The sequence below is a fragment of the Muscardinus avellanarius genome (assembly GCF_963383645.1).
Source record: "Muscardinus avellanarius genome assembly, chromosome: 10".
Taxonomy (NCBI): Eukaryota; Metazoa; Chordata; class Mammalia; order Rodentia; family Gliridae; genus Muscardinus; species Muscardinus avellanarius.
The window spans coordinates 96203872-96222981 of NC_137796.1; the positions used below are offsets into that span (position 1 = coordinate 96203872).

The following is a 19110-nucleotide window of genomic DNA, read 5'->3' on the forward strand; positions in this document are numbered from 1 at the left end:
TCTCAGCTGCTCACGGAACCTTCTCCAAAATAGATCACATCCTGGGACACAAAATGAGCACTAGCAAATTTAAAAAATGTTACATACTTCCCTGTGTCATTTCAGACCATAATTGAATGAAACTAGAAGTCAACTATAAGAAGACCCAGAGAAACAACATAAACATGTGGAGACTGAACACCACACTTCTGAATGAAGAATGGGTCATAGAAGATGTAAGAGGTGAAACTAGAAATTGCTAGAAACAAATGAAAATAAAGATACAACATATCAAAACCTCTGGGACACTTTGAAGGCAGTATTAAGAGGAAAATTTATAGTACTGAGTGCCCACATAAAAATAACAGAAAATGTTCAAATAAATAGCCTAACGACACACCTCAAAGCCATTGAAAAGCAGGAACAATTGAAACCCAAAGCCAGTAGAAGATGGGAAATTATTAAAATTAGAGCAGAAATTAACAAAATAGAGAATAAAAAAACAATACAGAAAATCAACAAAACCAAAAGCTGGTTTCTTGAAAAAATTAACAAGATTGATAAACCACTAGCCAACCTAACTTAAAAAAAGAGAGAATCAACCCAAATTATGAAGATAAGGGATGAAAAAGGAGACATTACTACCGACAGCATAGAAATCCAGAGGATTATCAGAAACTACTTTGAAAAACTATACTCCAACAAAATGGAAAATCTGGAGTAAATTGACAACTTCCTAGATAAATACAACCTTCCTAAACTGAATCAAGAAGATATAGAACACTTAAAGCAAACAATAACAATCAAAGAGATTGAAACAGCAATAAAGAGATTGCCATCAAAGAAAAGCCCAGGACCAGATGGTTTCCCAAGTGGATTCTATAAAACCTTTATAGAAGAGCTAACCCCAATACTACTCAAACTATTTTGGGAAATAGAAAAAATCGGGACTCTCCCAAATACATTCTATGAAGCCAACATCACACTAATACCCAAACCCAATAAAGACAGTTCAAGGAAGGAAAACTTCAGGCTTATATCTCTGATGAACTTGGATGCAAAACTATTAAACAAAATACTAGCAACACGCATTCAAAACCACATCAAGAAAACCATACACCATGACCAGGCAGGGTTCATCCCAGGGATGCAAGCCTGGTTCAATATACAAAATTCAATCCATATAATTCATCATATAAACAGAATCAAAGACAAAAACCACATGATCATCTCAATAGATGCTGAAAAAGCATTTGATAAAATTCAACATCAATTTATGATAAAAATACTGCAGAGAATTGGAATACAAGGAACATATCTCAACATTATTAAGGCAATCTACAATAAGCCCACTGCCAACATCATATTAAATGGGGAAAAACTTCAAGAATTCCCTCTAAAAACTGGAATGAGACAAGGATGTCTACTATCACCACTTCTCTTCAATATAGTACTGGAGACTCTAGCCAGAGCAATAAGGCAAGAAAAGGAAATCAAAGGAGTACAAAAGGCAAAGAAGAACTCAAGTTTCACTATTTGTAGATGACATGATACTATATTTAGAAAACTCAACAAACTCAACCAAAAGGCTTATAGAACTGATGAACAAATTCAGCAAAGTATCTGGATACAAAATCAATCTTAAAAAATCAGAAGCTTTCCTGTACACCAACCATAAATCCAATGAAAAAGAAATTCAGAAAACACTTCCACTCACGATCTCCCACAAGAAACTAAAATACCTAGGAATAAACTTGACCAGGGAGGTAAAAGATCTCTACAAAGAAAATTATAAAACACTGAAAAAGAAATCAAAGAAGATCTTAGAAGATAGAAAGATCTTCCATGTTCATGAATTGGCAGAATAAATATCATTAAAATGGCCATCCTACCAAAAGTGATCTACAGATTTAATGCAATGCCCATTACACTACCAACATCATTCCTCACAGACATAGAAAAATCAGTCCTTAAATTTATCTGGAATAACAAAACGTCCAGAATAGCCAAGGTAGTTCTCAGCAACAAAAACCATGCAGGAGGAATCACAATACCTGACTTTAAACTATACTACAAAGCCATTGTAATAAAAACAGCATGATACTGGCAAAAGAACAGATATATAGACCAATGGAGCAGAATAGAAAACCCAGGAACAAGTCCACACACTTTCAGCCAGTTGATTTTTGACAAAGGGGCCAAAAACATACACTGGAAAAAAGATAGCCTCTTCAAAAAATGGCAAAACTGGTTAACCATATGCAGAAAATTGGAAATTAATCCCACTTTTTCACCCTGTACAAAAGTCAACTCACAATGGATCAAAGACTTGAAAATTAAACCAGAGACCTTGAAGCTCCTTGAAGAGGGCACAGGTCCAACACTACAACACATAGGCACAGATAAACATTTCTCAACAAGACCCCAAAGGCACAACAAATTAAAAGGCGAATCAATACATGGGATTGCATGAAACTGAAGAGCTTCTGTTCAGCAAAGGAAGCTATCAAGAACCTCAGTTTAGAGCCAACAGAATGGGAGAAGATTTTTGCCACCTACACCACTGATAGAGGACTAATATCCAGAATATACGGAGAACTCAAGAAATTCAACACTAAGAAAACAAAGCATCCAATAACAAAATGGGCAAATGAACTAAATAGATACTTCACAAAAGAAGAAATTCAAATGGCCAATAAATGCATGAAAAAATGCTCAACATCACTGGCAATCAGAGAGATGCAAATGAAAACTACCCTGAGATTTCACCTAACTCCAACTAGAACGGCAATCATTCAAAACACAAACAACAGATGCTGGTGAGGATGTGAAGTGGGAACTCTAAGACATTGTTGGTGGGATTGCAAATTAGTGCAACCACTTTGGAAAACAGTATGGAGAATCCTCAGAAGAATGGGAACAAATCTACCATTTGATCCAGCAATACCACTGTTGGGTATCTACCCAAAAGATAGGAAGCCAAACTACCAAACTAATGCATGTGTATCTATGTTCATAGCTGCACAATTCACCATAGCCAAACTATGGAACCAGCCAAGATGTCCATCAACAAATGAATGGATTACAAAAGTGTAGGATATGTACACAATGGAATTTTACTCAGCCATCAAAAAAAAAAAAAGACTCAATTACATCATTTTCAGGGAAATGGATGGAACTGGAGGACATTATGCTAAGTGAGATTAGTCAGTCACAAAAAATAAGAAATCAGATGCTTTCCCTAATATGTGAGAGTTAGGGAGAAATGGGTCATAGGAGGAACTCTTGTAAGAGGAAATCCTATAGAGGAGCAAACAAGACAACCTAAAGGAGGAGAAAGAAGGGGGAAAGAGGAAAATCTCTAAAACACACAATGTACTTAAACATATCAAAGTCAATCACTAAGCCAAGCAACAGAGGGAGGGACAGGGAGGGAATGGGATGGGAATTGGGTAGGGGTGAAATCAGCGATGAGTACATGTTTGTACACACAAGTTTTTTTTTTTTACCCCAATATGATGTTTGAATATAATGCACCAATAAAAAAATTTAAAAGAAAAAAATTGCTACAATTTATTAATAAAAATAATTACACTCAAAGATGCTATACATTCTTATATAGCTACTCTCTCTAGAACTTAGTGTCCAAACATGATTGAGGAGTCAAAACTATTACTGCTTTGATTTCTTGGCCGTCTTGTATGTGAGGTGTGAAAGTGTGTGGGGGGGTGAGCATCATCAGGAAACCATACTTAGGTCTTGAGCATAAATTGCGCACTACAGTCCCATGTTACCAGATGGCTCAGCATTAGTGGACTAGCTATGTAATCGGTGAAGGAGAAGTTACAGGTAGCCTTTTTACTTTTAGGGCTGACTTTAGCCAGGGCATAATGGTGAGCAAATGCATGGAAAGCCAATTCAAGAAAGTCCTTTCAAGGAAAAAAATCTTTTCTCCAGTTGAAAGAATATGGAAGCTGGGCGTGGTGACGCACGCTTGTAATCCCAGCATTCAGCAGGCGGAGACTGGAGGATTGAGGTTTGTGGACAGCCTCAGCTACTTAGTGAGGCCCTCTGCAACTCAGTGAGACCCGGTTTCAAAATAAAGAATAAAAAATAGGGCAGGGGGTGTAGCTCAGAGGTTGAATGCCCCTGGTTTCTATCCCCAAATCCACAAGAAAGAAAGAAAGAAAGAAAGAAAGAAAGAAAGAAAGAGAACATTTCTCTAATGAATTTTCTACAGTATCTTTTTTTTGGCATGGTGATCTAATATATCAAATTACTTGACAAGTTTTAGTTTTGGATGCAATTATTTGAGAAGAAATTTATATGGAATGAAAATGACTCTTCATGCAGTATCAGCAAACACTCACCAGTAGTAAGCAGCAGGAAATGGAGAAGAAGATGAGATCCCACAGTAAAGCAGAAAGCCAGTAAGTAAGTATATAGACCCCACTTAGAAACTGGATACGCTTTGCCTTAGTGATTCTTTCAGACACTGTCTGGAGACAAAAGTTGCTGACAACAATAGAAATTCCAAAAGCCAAACATTGTACTATTTGCAATCCATTTGTAGGCCTAGGGAATAAATAACAGATGATATAAATGTAGAAAATGTTGATTAAAGATCTTTTCAAATGTATATGGCCAGATAGTAAGGGGATATATTAAAGCTCAATTTGAGTAAAAGAAAAATCATACATACACTGTGTTAGAACCATAAACAGGTAAAGGTTGCGGCTTGTTGGAGACTATAATGGAAGCACTGGGGCCAGAGAGTGACATAAAAAGAATATTGTCTAACACTGCCAGGGTTGCTGCAGCCGAATGATATGCCTCATTGTTGAACAGAATAGTAAATATTGTTTTGTTTTTCTCAACCTTAATTGAAAGTGCAATAATGCAGAAGTCACGACACTCTTTATTTTCGAATATATAGTTTGTCAAATTACCTAGAAGAAAGAAATTCATTAATAAGTCAACATGTGATATATTACCTAGTATTTATATTGGGAAGGAAGGATCAAATACAAATTTTCTTGCCACTTATCATTTCCCTTCCCACTTTCTTACAATGTCTGTTTCAAATCTTAACCTTTCTCCTCAAGAATTACTAATTCTACTTCTCATGATTGGCTTAGTGATTGACATTGATATGTCTGTTAATGTACATCATGTACATTAGAGAATGGCAATGGGGAGGAAATTGGGTAAGGACTAATTGGGTGATGTGTGCAAGTATGCCTTCACCATCTTGCACCCCATTAAGATATATGACTACAATAAAAAATTAAAAAAATCCAAAAAGAGCCGGGCGTGGTGGCGCACACTTGTAATTCCCACACTTGGGAGGTGGAGACAGGAAGATCGTGCAGGTTCGAAGCCAGCCTTGCTGGCTTCAGAGACTCTGTTTCCAAATAAAAATATAAAATAGGTCTGGGAGTGTAGCCCAGAGGTAGAAGGGTTTCATCCCCAGTAACACACACACACACACACACACACACACACACACACACACACACACAGAAAAAAATAATTTATTAATTCTTAAAATAATCTGACTATAGTATCCCAATTAGTAAATTAAGAATATGTTATTTTTCTTGTCTAAAATAAACATGTTATTTAAAAAATTATCCTGAGCATTATATGTAATTTGCATTTTCTATACAAATTTTATTTATTTATTTAATATTGGTGGTACTGGGGTTCCTGGAAACCCTTTTACCACTGGGCTACACTCCCAGACCTATTTTTGTACTTTTTAAAATTTAAAAACAGGGTCTCTTAAGCCAGCATGGCTGGCTTTGAACCTGCGTGATCCTCCTGTCTCCACCTCCCAAGTGAGGGGATTACAAGCGTGCACGTGCACCACCACGCCCGGCTTCTATACAAATTTTAAAATTAGCCTGTTAATTTCTGAAAAGAGCCTGGTGCAATTTTGGAAAAAACTGTATTGAACATACAGATGAATTTGTACATTCAAATACAGAACTGCTATCTTAACAATAGTCTTCATAATACATGATATGGGATACTTTCCATAACAGAATAATTTTAATTTCTCTTAGCAATGTTTCTCAGTATGCAAGTCTTTTTCTTCTCTTCTTAAATTTATCTTAAATATTTAATTCTTATTTGATTTGTTGAAGTAGTTTTTACTTTTCTTGGTTTAGCTGTTTTTTGATGGGATTTTCTCTGATTCTGGCATTTATTAGTTATTTCTTCTTTGTAATTTATCTCTTTGGATGTTTTCTCTAGCACTGGTTTAGGAGACATAAATTCTTTCAGGTTCTGTTTGTTGTGAAAGATTTTTAATTCCCTGTCAAATTTGGGATATATTTTTGTTGGGTAGGACATTTTTGGCTACAAGTAGTCTTCTTTTAGAGTTTAGAGTATGTTGCTCCAGGCCCTCCTAGTTTTCATGACTTGTTTTAGGAAGCTTGAAGTACTTCTAATTATTTTGCCTCTGAATGTCACTTGCTCTTTTACTTTCATTGCCTTTAATTTTCTTTCCTTGGTCTCTACTTTAGTCAGTTTGACTATTATGTGGTGTGGTGAACCTTTTGTTTGATTTTGTCTAAAGGGGTTCTGTTTCCTGTACCTATGTGTCAACCTCTTTTTGTTTGGAAATTTTTCTGATATTACTTCTTTGAGAAGAGTGTTGATCCCTTTGGTTTCAACTTCTATTTCCTCCTCCATTCCTTATTCTTAGGTTGGTTCTTTTATTGTTGGCTCAGATCTCTTCAATTTCCAATTTATGCTGTCAAATTATTTTTTCTAAATTATATTTTGGAGTGCTCATCCTCTAAGAGTAAGACTTTCTTTTCTTTCTTTTTGTTTTGGTGGTTACTGGGGTTCCTGGAAACCCTTCTACCTCTGGGCTACACTCCCAGACCTATTTTTATATTTTATTTGGAAATAGGGTCTCTTAAGCCAGAGAGACTGGCTTCAAACCTGCACAATCCTCCTGTCTCCACCTCCCAAGCGTGGGGATTACAAGTGTACACCACCATGCCTAGTGTGAGATTTTATTTTCTATGTGGTCTAGCCTACTATTAATAGTTTGTATTGAGTCTTTTACCTCAATGATTGTATCCTTCACTTACTTCAAGCCTTCTTTTTGGTTCCTATTCAGGGTCTCAGGTTCTTTATTTGTGCCTCACTTCTTTCAGACTCTGAATTTTTTTTTCAGAAGTCCTATATAGTTTCTACTATTAAAGTTCTGAATTGCCTTTAGGAAATCTCTGCAATTCTATGTTGGCGGGTTCTGTTATTATGGAGTTATGGTAGCTTATTGTTTCCTTGCTATTCTTCCTTCTCATGATTTCTGGTTTCTTAAGTTTACATCTTTGTTGCTGATAATAGCTTTCTCACAGTCTGTAGGTTTCTTGTGTCTATTTTCTCTTTCTTAATAGTATCTTATTATGAAGATACTTATTACCAAGTATGCCTTACAACTGAATAGTCTCTACTATATGGTTATTCTCTGTTCTCTGTTGTGCACTTATCACCCTTTGATACTAACCTTGAAAACTGTGCCTACTATCACTCCATTGCTGCTCTACCTGTAGATCACCCATAGTGGGTTGTTGTTATTCTGGGGTTTGTCTGCCCACTGCAATGTTGGCACTGATGGGTTTCAAGTGTTAAGGTCTGGTGTCCTGTCACCTATGTTATAGGAAGTTGATTCAGAGGTGTGTGGAGAGCAGTTTGTGACCTGTGTATTTTTAAATCTCAATGTGCAAGCTTTTGGGTGTTTCCTTTTGTCAGCTGTGGTTAGTTTTTACTTAGTGTCTGGTAGTATTTTCTGGCAGTTCACTACTCTGGTCCAATCTCAGCAGTAGAGATTTAGAGGTGTCAGCTGGTATATACAAGGAAGTTGTGTTGTATTCAATGGTGAAAGTTGGGTGAGGGGGGAAGAGCCAGAGTGATGGGTGCAGAAATAGTGTAGAAGATATAATCAAGTAGAATGGAGTTTAAATGTAGTAAGGTAATATATGGTAGAGATAAGAGGTGGTGAATATATAGGAGGATTCTGGTAGTCAGTGTATTTAGGCATAGTGATATGAACTAGATTTAGTAAAAGAGAAAGAAACAAAAGGTTGGAAGGAAGAGAGTATATAGGGAAGAGGGAGGAAACTTATAAAATAAAATTGGGAAAAAGCAAACAAACATAGAAAATAAGAAAACAGCTGGGCATGGTGGCACATACTTGCAATCCCCACGCTTGGGAGGCAGAGACAGGAGGATCACGCAGGTTCGAAGCCAGCCTCTCTGGCTTAAGAGACCCTGTTTCCAAATAAGAATATAACATAGGCCTGGGAGTGTAGCCCGGAGGTAGAAGGGTTTCCAGGAACCCCAGTACCACCAAAAAAAAAAAAAAAAAAAAAGAAAGAAAGAAGAAAACAACCAACCAAGGAAAAAAATAACCCTGCAAATATACAAGTACAATGCAGACTTAGCCTCTGCAGTCCTACTGGGTCTGCTACTTTCAGCCATTTAATTAATATCTACTCACTATAGTAGGTTCACAAGCATGTTCCAAGCATTCTTATTTGCTCAGTAACCTATAGTAGTGATGTCAGTTTGCAGCTCCAATTTTGGGTCTTCTGCAGTAATTAGGACCCTGAGCTGGTGTCTCTCTGTGTCAGTGCAGGCACTGAGTGCCACTGGTGTTTCTCCTACTGCATGCTTGGAAAAGAATGATAAAGGGGCAGAAAATATTTGAAGAAATAATGGCTGAAAACCCCCCAAATTTGGTGAAGAACATTTATCGTCACATCCAAAGAGTTTAACTCCAAGTAGGATATACTATCTAAGGTCCACTACCTAAAGTCGTCTTATATCCCAATTACTTCCTACCTTATGCATATAAAAAAAACTTATCATCCTTTACTTTCTTTGACTAGCTAATCTCAACATAAAGTTGTCTAGGTCCATCCATTTTAGTGCAAATGACATAATTTTGTTCTTTATTGCTGAGTATAATACATTATATGTATATTCCACAATTTGTAATCCATATATTTGTGGATGTATACCTGGGTTGGTTCTATAATTTGGCTATTGTGAATTGTGCTGCTATAAACATGGATACGCATGTATTGCTATAATATTCTGATTTCAATTTATTTGAAAACATACCCAGGAGCCGGGTGTGGTGGTGCACGCTTGTAATCCCCGCACTTGGGAGGCAGAGACAGGAGGATTGCGCAGGTTCGAAGTCAGCCATGCTGGCTTCAGAGACTTTGTTTCCAAATAAAAATATAAAATAGGTCTGGGAGTGTAACCCGGAAGTAGAAGGGCTTCCAGGCACCCCAGTACCACCAAAAAAAAAAAAAAAAAGAAACAACCCCAAAAAACAAAACATATCCAGGAGTGGTATAGCTGGATCATATGGTGGATTCAATCTCAGTTTTCTAAGGAATCTCCATACTGATCTCCATAGCAGCTACACTAATTTACAATCCCACTGACAGTGAAGAAGAGTTCCTATTTTTCTACAAACTCACCAGCATTTATTGTTTGACTTCTTGATGAACTGACTTGATGTAGAAGGTACATTGTTCTATTTCACTGTTTGTTTTCTAGGGCTGCTATGAGGAAGTACCACAAACTGAGTGGTTTAAGCAAGAGAAGTCTATATTCTGGCATAAGATAGACATTTCAAATTATATAGAAAATTGTCTGAAAGAAGAAAGGGGTGATGTGTCATCCCAAATAAGTCTAAAATCTAATGCAAAATTCCAGTGTGTGTGTGTGTGTGTGTGTGTGTGTGTGTGTGTTACTGGGGCTAGAACTCAAAATTTTCTACCACTGAGCTATCTCCTATCCCTTGTAAAATTTTGAAGCAGGGTATAGCTGAGGTGCCATATGTTGGTCTTGAACACACAGTTCTCCTGCATTAGCTTCCCAAGCATTTGGATTACAGGCATGCATTATTGAACCTGGTTTCCACTGGATTTTAAGGTTCAAGAATAATTTTCTTTGTCTCAATACTCTGTCCTCCAGTCTCCTACTGATGGCTCTTCAGGGTGGTGGCTCTACCTCTTAATTACCTCATTTTAAATTTAATTACTTTTCAAAATAAATGTATTTCCAAATTGTCACATTTTAAGATACCGAGAGTATTTTAATATATGAATTTATATATGAAATATCATAATTTAGTCCATAACTCCTTACTTTCTCTTTTTGTTGTTGTTGAAAACTGGACATTTAGGATACGTATTATAACAATTCTGGCATACTAATTCTTCTACACTTCAGGTTTACTATTCTTTTAAAACATGTTGCTAGTTATTATTTTCATAACTTATGTGAATCCATTATATAGATATTATATTCTCTACAGTGTGTAGTTGCTTATTTTTCTGGTAGACTTAAGAAAAATATTCTGGTTTTTGTTTTTTTACCTGGATCCCAGGGCTCAACCCTAGATATATAAAATCTAGTGATCAGTAAAATAATTTCCCTTAGTGCCTGGAGTTATTAAGTCTACCATTATTTGCCAAATAGATCTGTGTATGATGGAAAAACCTTTAAACTTTGGGAACTTTACAGGTTAGCTTCAACTTTCACTTTTTGCTTGTACAGGTCTTTAGTACTTTAGAAAGTGACTAGCACTTTCTCCTTTCCTAGGTCTTTTTTTTTTTTGGCAATGTACACTACTATTCAAAACTTCAGAGAATTCCTACTATGTCAAAACATTACAAAGTTCATTGTGGTATCTAGTTCCCTAGCTATTTACTTTTAGCCAGACATTTATTTGGCCTAACTGAAATAAAAGCTTTACCCACTGCTACCAATTTTAGTAGTTCTCCGGGGATACAGTAGCTCCTCCTCTTCCACCATAGCTCTGATTAAACCCAATAATAACAATGGAGTAGGAATGGTGTTTTTCAGGAGCTTGATATTTGACAGTGCTCTAGGGAGTAAGATTTTTAACAGAGCTCTTAAGAGGTCTATCCTTTCTGCTAACTTTTTTTTGCTAACTTTTAAGGCTACCATTTAGCAGGGGAGGAGGGAGATGCTACAAACCTTATAGAGGCTCAAGAGTTTTTAATTGAATCAACACATTTAAGTTTGTTTTGCACATCTGGTTAATGTTCAGTGTTATAAATTGATTTATTTTTAATTAAAATATGCAGATTTATAAGGGATTTCATTTTAAAATTGATACTTTCATTGGCACATTGTAATTATACAGCATACTGAGATTCTAAATGATACAAACATATGCGCACACACCACTTGGTATTATTTTCTTCTGCATTCCACCCTACTCCCCCTCCTGTGAGACTGGTAGTGATATCTTCATATATGGACATAACATTATTTGGATTGTTCCCATCCTCAATTCTCTTTTTTCCCTTCTCTACACTCCATCTAGTATTCTACTGGTCTTCCTCCTTATTTATCTGAAGTCCCTTTACTTTCCTGCTTTCTCGTTAGCTTCCATATGTAAGAGAAAGCATATTACCCTTGACTTTCTGAAGCCGGATCATCTCACACCATAATATTTTCTAGTGCCATTCATTTTTCTGCAGATTAAACAATTTGGTTCTTCTTTATGGCTGAGTAAAATTCCATTCTGTATAAATACATTTTTTGTTTTCCAGTCACCTGTTGACGGACACCGTGGTTCCATAATTTGGCTATTGTGAATTGTGCTGCTATAAACACACATATACATTCACCTCTATAGTATTCTGACTTTCTTTTGGAAAGGTCCTGAAGAGTGGTATATCAGGGTCATATGGTGGTTCCATTCTAGTCTTTGAGGAACTGCCTCAAAACATCATTTTGCAAATATTTTTGTTGCTTTTATGAGAAAATAGGTTAATTACATCTTGTGAAAAGCTTACATCCTCTCTCCAGTAGATTTCAGGATAATTTGTGACACTACAAAGTTAATAAACTATATAAAATGTTTTCAGCATTAATAAATATAATGCTGAAAACATATTCTGATGGTTCTTACTAAAAGTATGTATTCAACAAAAATATATACAGTTCTCTACACTACCTTCAAAAAAATCAAGCTATCAAATATTCAGACACCTGTTTTCAGAATGGCCAATAAACTAAAGGAGACCTTTCAGATATTGGAACCAACATTCTATCCTGTGAGAGATCCAAGATATATATATTTATATACTGGTCAGAATAAAAATTTGAATGCTAACTTGCACAAATATATGGTATTTTCATTTTCAGAGGTTATGCAATTAGTTGAAAGATCACCCACAGCTAAAATGCTTTCATTAATTAACTTTTGTGCCTAGTTGTTCTGAAGTGTACATTTTGTTGTTGAATTAGCTGCCTCTATGATACAGGTAATATGTTAGAAAAGAAAAAAATAAGTAGCTTAATACTATAGTTGAGTCCTTTCTTTGAAGTGGCACAAATAGGTCTTCATATAGCAGCAGTCTCTTTTCTTATGTGTCTTACCTTTTATTTCCCGTAGTTCTTGATTCTTAGGCTTTAGAAAAATCCCAAGGTTCTTTATGAGATTGAGAGCCATATCAGAATACCCTGAAATTGAGTAAGGCACAATGGTTCGACCATACTGACTCAAATCTATTTCTCTTGCAGGCATATCATCATCACTAATTTTCAGAGTTATTAAGAGATGTGTAGTGACAACAAAAATTACTATTATCTGTAGCAATATCAACTTCCAGTTACGCCAACTGAATAGCGCCCTTTTTATAAACATGGAACAAAATTGCTGGCAGTGAAGTGAAAACTAAAAAGAGGAGAAAAAGAGTGTTACAATGATTAGTGTCCCAAGTAGAATATTCATGTTGAAATTCATTAATTTAAATGCCTCAAAATTTTATGATAGTAAATATATGCATATAACACAAATGCATGTTTTGAATTACATTTAAGAGAACAAAATAAATTTTTTTTTTTTTTTTTTTTTTTTTTTGCGGGTCTGGGGATCAAACCCAGGGGCATTTGACCTCCGAGCTACACCCCCTGCTCTATTTTTTATTCTTTTTATTTTGAAACAGGGTCTCACTAAGTTGCAGAGTGCCTCATTAAGTAGCTGAGGCTGTCCCCGAACCACGATCCTCCAGTCTCAGCCTCCCAAGTGCTGGGATTACAAGCATGTGCCACCACATCGGGCTAAGATTATTTGTATAAAAGTATTAAATAAAAATGATTAAAACCTGATTTCTTATCTAATGATACTGAAAATATTACTACAATTTTATGAACCTGGTATTATATTTCTGATCAGAAAACCAAAGTTGTAGCTATCGTTTACTTAATATTAAACCATAAGTTTTCTATCTTTTCCATCTTATAAGAAAAATTCCCCATAAAATGATTATATTTTCCGAGTTGCAGTATGTATATACTAGTTCATAGACAAAAAATGACCTTAATTAGAGGAACAGATATCTTCAGAATATAGTAATCATCACTATTGGGTCTTGTCAGAATTGAACAAAGGAAAAGTCAGTAATGAGAACTTCCAAAAGTGATTTTGAGAATTAACATTAAGAGTAGTAGCTGTATCTTTTTTTTACATCAGGAAATTAATGAGGATATAGTATGGACTGGTTAAACACCAAACATTTTTAAAGTTCAGATAGTAAACTATATGAAAATACCCAAACCAAACATACTAGATTTATGTCTTTAGTGAATATGCTTACCCCAGTATTAAATTTAATGGCAGCAAGTTCCTTAAAATGGGAATAACTTGGTGTATTATATTTTCTGTTTATGAACATATTCTTCTGCTTGTCTTGTCTTATGCCTTGTCTCTTCAGGTAAGAAGGATGGAAAGCTTGAATCCTTTTTTGGATAGATGCCAGCTTATTAACCCTATGTATAAATACACATACACAAAAAGAACACAAACCAATCAGAGGACTGCTGCCAAATGATGCCAAAATTTCTGACATTCTGAGGCAACATGAAATTTAATTAGAATATATTGTGTGTGTTTCATTAAGCTGAACTTATTCAAGTTAAATGACTTACCTTTAATCAAAGATAATGTCTCTCCATGACTCACTATGTTCTTTGGTTTATACAAATGATACATTAGGTAGTAAGGATTTTGAAAAAATTAATAAAAAGTCTTTATATTTTGCAGTACTATCTATGTCTGAAGCTGGGGCTTTGGGTGTGAATACTTGAGAAGAATGAAGAGATATAAATGAGTAATTATAATCCAAAGAGGCAAATGCTAAATAGAATAATAGAAGAAAAAAATGCCACAGTATTTGAGACACAGTACAGATTATACCATTGGGTGTAAAATATATTATTTGAAGAGGTTTACTGCTTTTGAAACCATCTGGCTATTAAAATCTTTTCAGTACCTAGTATTTGAAATACAACTACATTAATTATGACTTCTGATATTTACAAATAATGAGTCAATCAATGGCTTAGGTACCCTTTAAAACCATATATCAAATACAGAAACACATCAGTGAATATGATACACACAAATATATATAACCAAAATGTTGGGCATGGGGAGGTGTGGAGGGGACAGGGGTATGGTAGGAACTAAGGAAGGGCTCACTGAGTGCTGTGTGCATGTATGCCTCTATCACTCTGAACTTCACATGATTGACAATTACAATGGACTAATAAAATAAAAAAATACAGATTTAAAACCTGATTCAAAATGTCCATGCAGTATGTTCTCATTTGAAATGAAAAGGATTGTGGACTATTGTGCTTTTTTTAAAAATTAATTTATTTTTTAAATTGGTGCATTGTAGTCATATATCAATCACATTGGAGTACAAGACTTGAGAGGTATACAAGCACACATCATCCAATTAGCCCTCCTCCAGCCCCCATCCCATTCCCTCCCCCTCCCTCCATCCCACGCTTCTTTGGTGATTTACTTTGATACATTTGTTTATGTACCTCCTGCGTTTTAAAGAGGCTCCGTCCTCCAGTATTACATACCCTCTGATTGGTCACATTAGTTGCTTCACTATAGGGCCCTTTCTATAGCTCAACCTCTTCCTGTTGCCCCTTTCCTCCTAGTTATTGCTGATTAAGAGAAGCGTCTGATTTATATTTTCTGCAATATTTCTCTGTGCATGCTGCGTTGCAAGTACCGATCCCACTCTTGATGGTCCCAGTAGTGGCCTGGCTACTCAGTGGACTGATCCAGACCTCGCTGGCTCAAGCAGCAGCCTTGCCTCATGGGAGGCCCCAGTTCTGGTCTCGCTGGCCCCTGCACCGGTCTAACCCCTAAGCTGGCTTTGGTCCCGGCCTTGGAGGCCGCAGGAGTGAACTTGCCTCACGCCAGGCTCCGATGCTGGCCATTGGCCCCTGCACCGGCCTAACCCCTTGGCAGGATTCCAATCCCGGCCTCGGAAGCCCCAGCACTGGTCTAGCCTCACGGCAGGCTCCAATACCGGCCTCGTTGGCCCCAGCACCGGCCTAACCCCTCGGCAGGTTCCGTTCCCGGGTTAGGAGGCCCCAGCACTGGCCATGTCTCATGGCAGGCTCCGATGCTGGCCTCGCCTCACGGCAGGCTCTGATGCTGGCCTTGCTGGCCCCAGCACCGGTCTAGCCTTTTGGCAGGTTGTTATCCTGGCCTCGGAGGCCCCAGTACTGGCCTTGCCTCACGGCAGGCTTCGATGCCGGCCTCGCTGGCCCCAGCACCCGCCTAACCCCTCGACAGGCTCTTATCCCGGCCTCGGAGGTCCCAGTACCGGCCTTGCCTCATGGCAGGCTCCAATGCCGGCCTCGCTGGCCTCAGCATCTGCCTCACCCCTCGGCAGGCTCCAATCCCGGCCTTGGAGGCCCCAGTACCGGCCTTGCCTCATGGCAGGCTCCGGTGCCAGCCTTGCTGGCCCCAGCACCGGCCTAACCCCTCGGCAGGCTCTTATCCTGGCCTCGGAGGCCTCAGCACGGGCCTTGCCTCACAGCAGGCTCCAATGCCGGCCTCGCTGGCCCCAGCATCGGCCTCACCCCTTGGCAGGCTCCAATCCCGGCCTCGGAGGTCCCAGTACTGGCCTTGCCTCATGGCAGGCTCCGGTGCCGGCCTCGCTGGCTCCAGAACCGGCCTAACCCCTCAGCAGGCTCTTATCCTGGCCTAGGAGGCCCCAGTATCGGCCTTGCCTCACAGCAGGCTCTGATGCCGGCCTCACTGGCCCCAGCACCGGCCTAACCCCTCGGCAGGCTCTTATCCTGGCCTCGGAGGCCCCAGTACTGGGATGCCCCAGCCTTGCCTCAAGGCAGGCTGATGCCGGCCTCGGAGGCCCCAGCACCGACCTTGCCTTATGGCAGGCCCCGATGCCGGCCTCGCTGGCCCCAGCACCGGGCTAACCCCTCGGCAGGCTCTTATCCTGGCCTCGGAGGCCCCAGTACCGGCCTTGCCTCAAGGCAGGCTCCGATGCCAGCCTCGCTGGCCCCAGCACCGGCCTAACCCCTCGGCAGGCTCTTATCCTGGCCTCGGAGGCCCCAGCACCGGCCTTGCCTCACGGCAGGCTCCGATGCCGGCCACGCTGGTCCCAGCATCGGCCTCACCCCTCGGCAGGCTCCAATCCCGGCCTCGGAGGCCCCAGCACCGGCCTTGCCTCATGGCAGGCTCCGATGCCGGCCTCGCTGGCTCCAGAACCGGCCTAACCCCTCAGCAGGCTCTTATCCTGGCCTAGGAGGCCCCAGTATTGGCCTTGCCTCACAGCAGGCTCCGATGCCGGCCTCGCTGGCCCCAGCACCGGCCTAACCCCTCAGCAGGCTCCGGTCCCGTCCTCGGAGGCCCCAGCACCGGCCTTGCCTCACGGCAGGCTTCGATGCTGGCCTCGCTGACCCCAGCACTGGCCTAACCCCTCGGCAGGCTATTATCCTGGCCTCGGAGGCCCCAGTACCGGCCTTGCCTCATGGCAGGCTCCGATGCCGGCCTCACTTGCCCCAGCACTGGCCTAACCCCTCAGCAGGTTCCGGACCCGACCTCGGAGGCCCCAGCACAGGCCTTGCCTCATGGCAGGCTCCGATGCTGGCCTCGCTGGCCCCAGCATCGGTCTAACCCCTCGGCAGGTTCCAATCCCGGCCACGGAGGCCTCAGAAGTGGCCTTGCCTCACAGCAAGCTCCGATGTCGGCCACTGGCCCCGGCGCCCGCCTAACCCCTCAGCAGGTTCCGATCACTGTCTCTGTGGTTATTATTTCAAAGGTTCCAGGTGTAATGTATCAGATCTCTGCCTCCCCTGAGTATTGGCCACTGGCATTGCCACTGCCTCCACCGTTTCAAATCCTTCCCAGGCTCTTTTTCCACTCTGAATGTTGTCCAGTGTTCCTAAGCATGCGTGATGGTAGCATTTGACATTTGGTGTAATTTCTCCAAAAAAATAAAGTTGGTAAGATCCGGTTTCTGCTTCTCCTGAATACAAGTCTCCACCACCATCGCAGAGAACTCTTTCAACACCGCATTTCTCCTTGGTCTCCGCTAAACTCTCTCCTTACAGGTGATGTCTGAGATTCTTAACAATATAGAGAAATAGCAGTCCTCTTTCACGGCGAATTTTTCCATAAGTTCCAGTGCATTTAGATAAGTTTTGTCTGCATCTCCAGTGTCCTGGCATCCATAACGGCTTTCTTACCTCCTCTCCGATATTTATCTTTTTCTGTTCTGGGCCCGGTTTCTCCAGGGGTCTGGTGTGCTACTCGCAGTTCGGCCAGGGCCCAGAGTCCCGTGACCCGGGTCCCAGCTGGCATGCCCTGCGTGCGACCCCCGCCCAGAACCCAGCGTCTTACTGGGCCCGGTTTCTCCAGGGGTCTGGCATGCTACGCACAGTTCGGCCTGGGGCCCAGATTCCCGCGACCCGGGCCCCATCTGGCGTGCCCCGCGCGTGACCCCCGCCCAGAACCCAGCGTCTTACTGGGCCCGGTTTCTCCAGGGGTCTGGCATGCTACTTGCAGTTCGGCCTGGGGCCCGGACTATTGTGCTTTAAACATAATTATCAGGTATTGTTTTTCTCTATCATATTTCAGAAATTTTTCTTTATATTTTATTTATTAGTAACAAGTTTCATTAGGAAAATGTTAGAAAATATAAGTTTAAAGAAAAAAATACCCCAAGTACCTAGTGAGATATATATATATATATATACATACATACACATATACATGCACCACCACGCCCGGCTATTCTTTATATTTTGATACAGGGTCTCACTGAGTTGCAAAGAACCTCGCTAAGTAGCTGAGGCTGTCCACGAAGGGGATCCTCAGATCTCCACCTCCTTAATGCTGGGATTACAAGCATGTGTCACCACGCCCAGCCCCTAGTGATAACTTTCATGATGTATTTTTCACAAACATACACATACAGACATAAATATACAAATACACAGTCTTAAATGTGGCATTTGAATTGTATTTAGTGTAATTACATGTATATATACACTCACATGTACATTTACATATACATTTACATGTACATATACATTGCTTAACAGGTATGCACTCTGAGAAATACACCAATAGGTGATTTTGTCAGTATGCAAATATAAAATGTACTTACACAAGCCTATTGAAACATCTTTCAAAATGTCTTTCATTTTACATGATGAATAAAATTGTATGTATGTACCATGATTTGATTGCCCATTTTTATGTCAATAAACAAAAAACAGTAAGGCAATATTATATGTTTATGTATATATCCATCATAACATATACAGTTTATCAACTAAAATAATACATGACTAGTGCAATTAATAACATATTTGGGTTAAATCTAACATCTTATTTAGTTTCAACTCATGTATTTTTACATTTTCTTTCTCTGTTCCTACCTCCTTTTATTTTTTCTTGGTTTTTAATCACAAAATTTATTAAAATTTTCTGTTAGCTTGTGAATTATAGATTCAAGTGGTTACCCTATAAGTAGGATAAAACACATACCCTTATATTTGAATTTTAGTTTCTTATAGCCAATACTGCTTCACATTATCCATTTTGGAGAAAATAGAATTTCTAAGAGCACTTACAAATTGTAGTTCTAAGATTTCTGACTTTTTGTTTTCTGCCATGTTAGCAGGTGAAGATACTCTTCCATTTCTGACTTAAAATACTATTGCTATTTTCATGGCAAAATCAACCATATCATAAAAATAATAGAAAAAGGACTT

General features: G+C 39.5%; 1 protein-coding gene across 1 annotated transcript in view; it reads right to left on the bottom strand.

Moving 5' to 3' along the window:
- LOC308268826 (phospholipid-transporting ATPase ABCA3-like) overlaps positions 1-19110 on the bottom strand; it is a gene marked incomplete at both ends in the record, with an annotated part of 196849 nt that overhangs the window by 64917 nt on the left and 112822 nt on the right. The window contains 4 exons of the mRNA XM_080703930.1: positions 4350-4554; positions 4682-4928; positions 12433-12730; positions 13653-13824. Of these exons, the coding sequence (XP_080560056.1) occupies positions 4350-4554; positions 4682-4928; positions 12433-12730; positions 13653-13824 (922 nt within the window). The remainder of the gene's footprint in view (positions 1-4349; positions 4555-4681; positions 4929-12432; positions 12731-13652; positions 13825-19110) is intronic.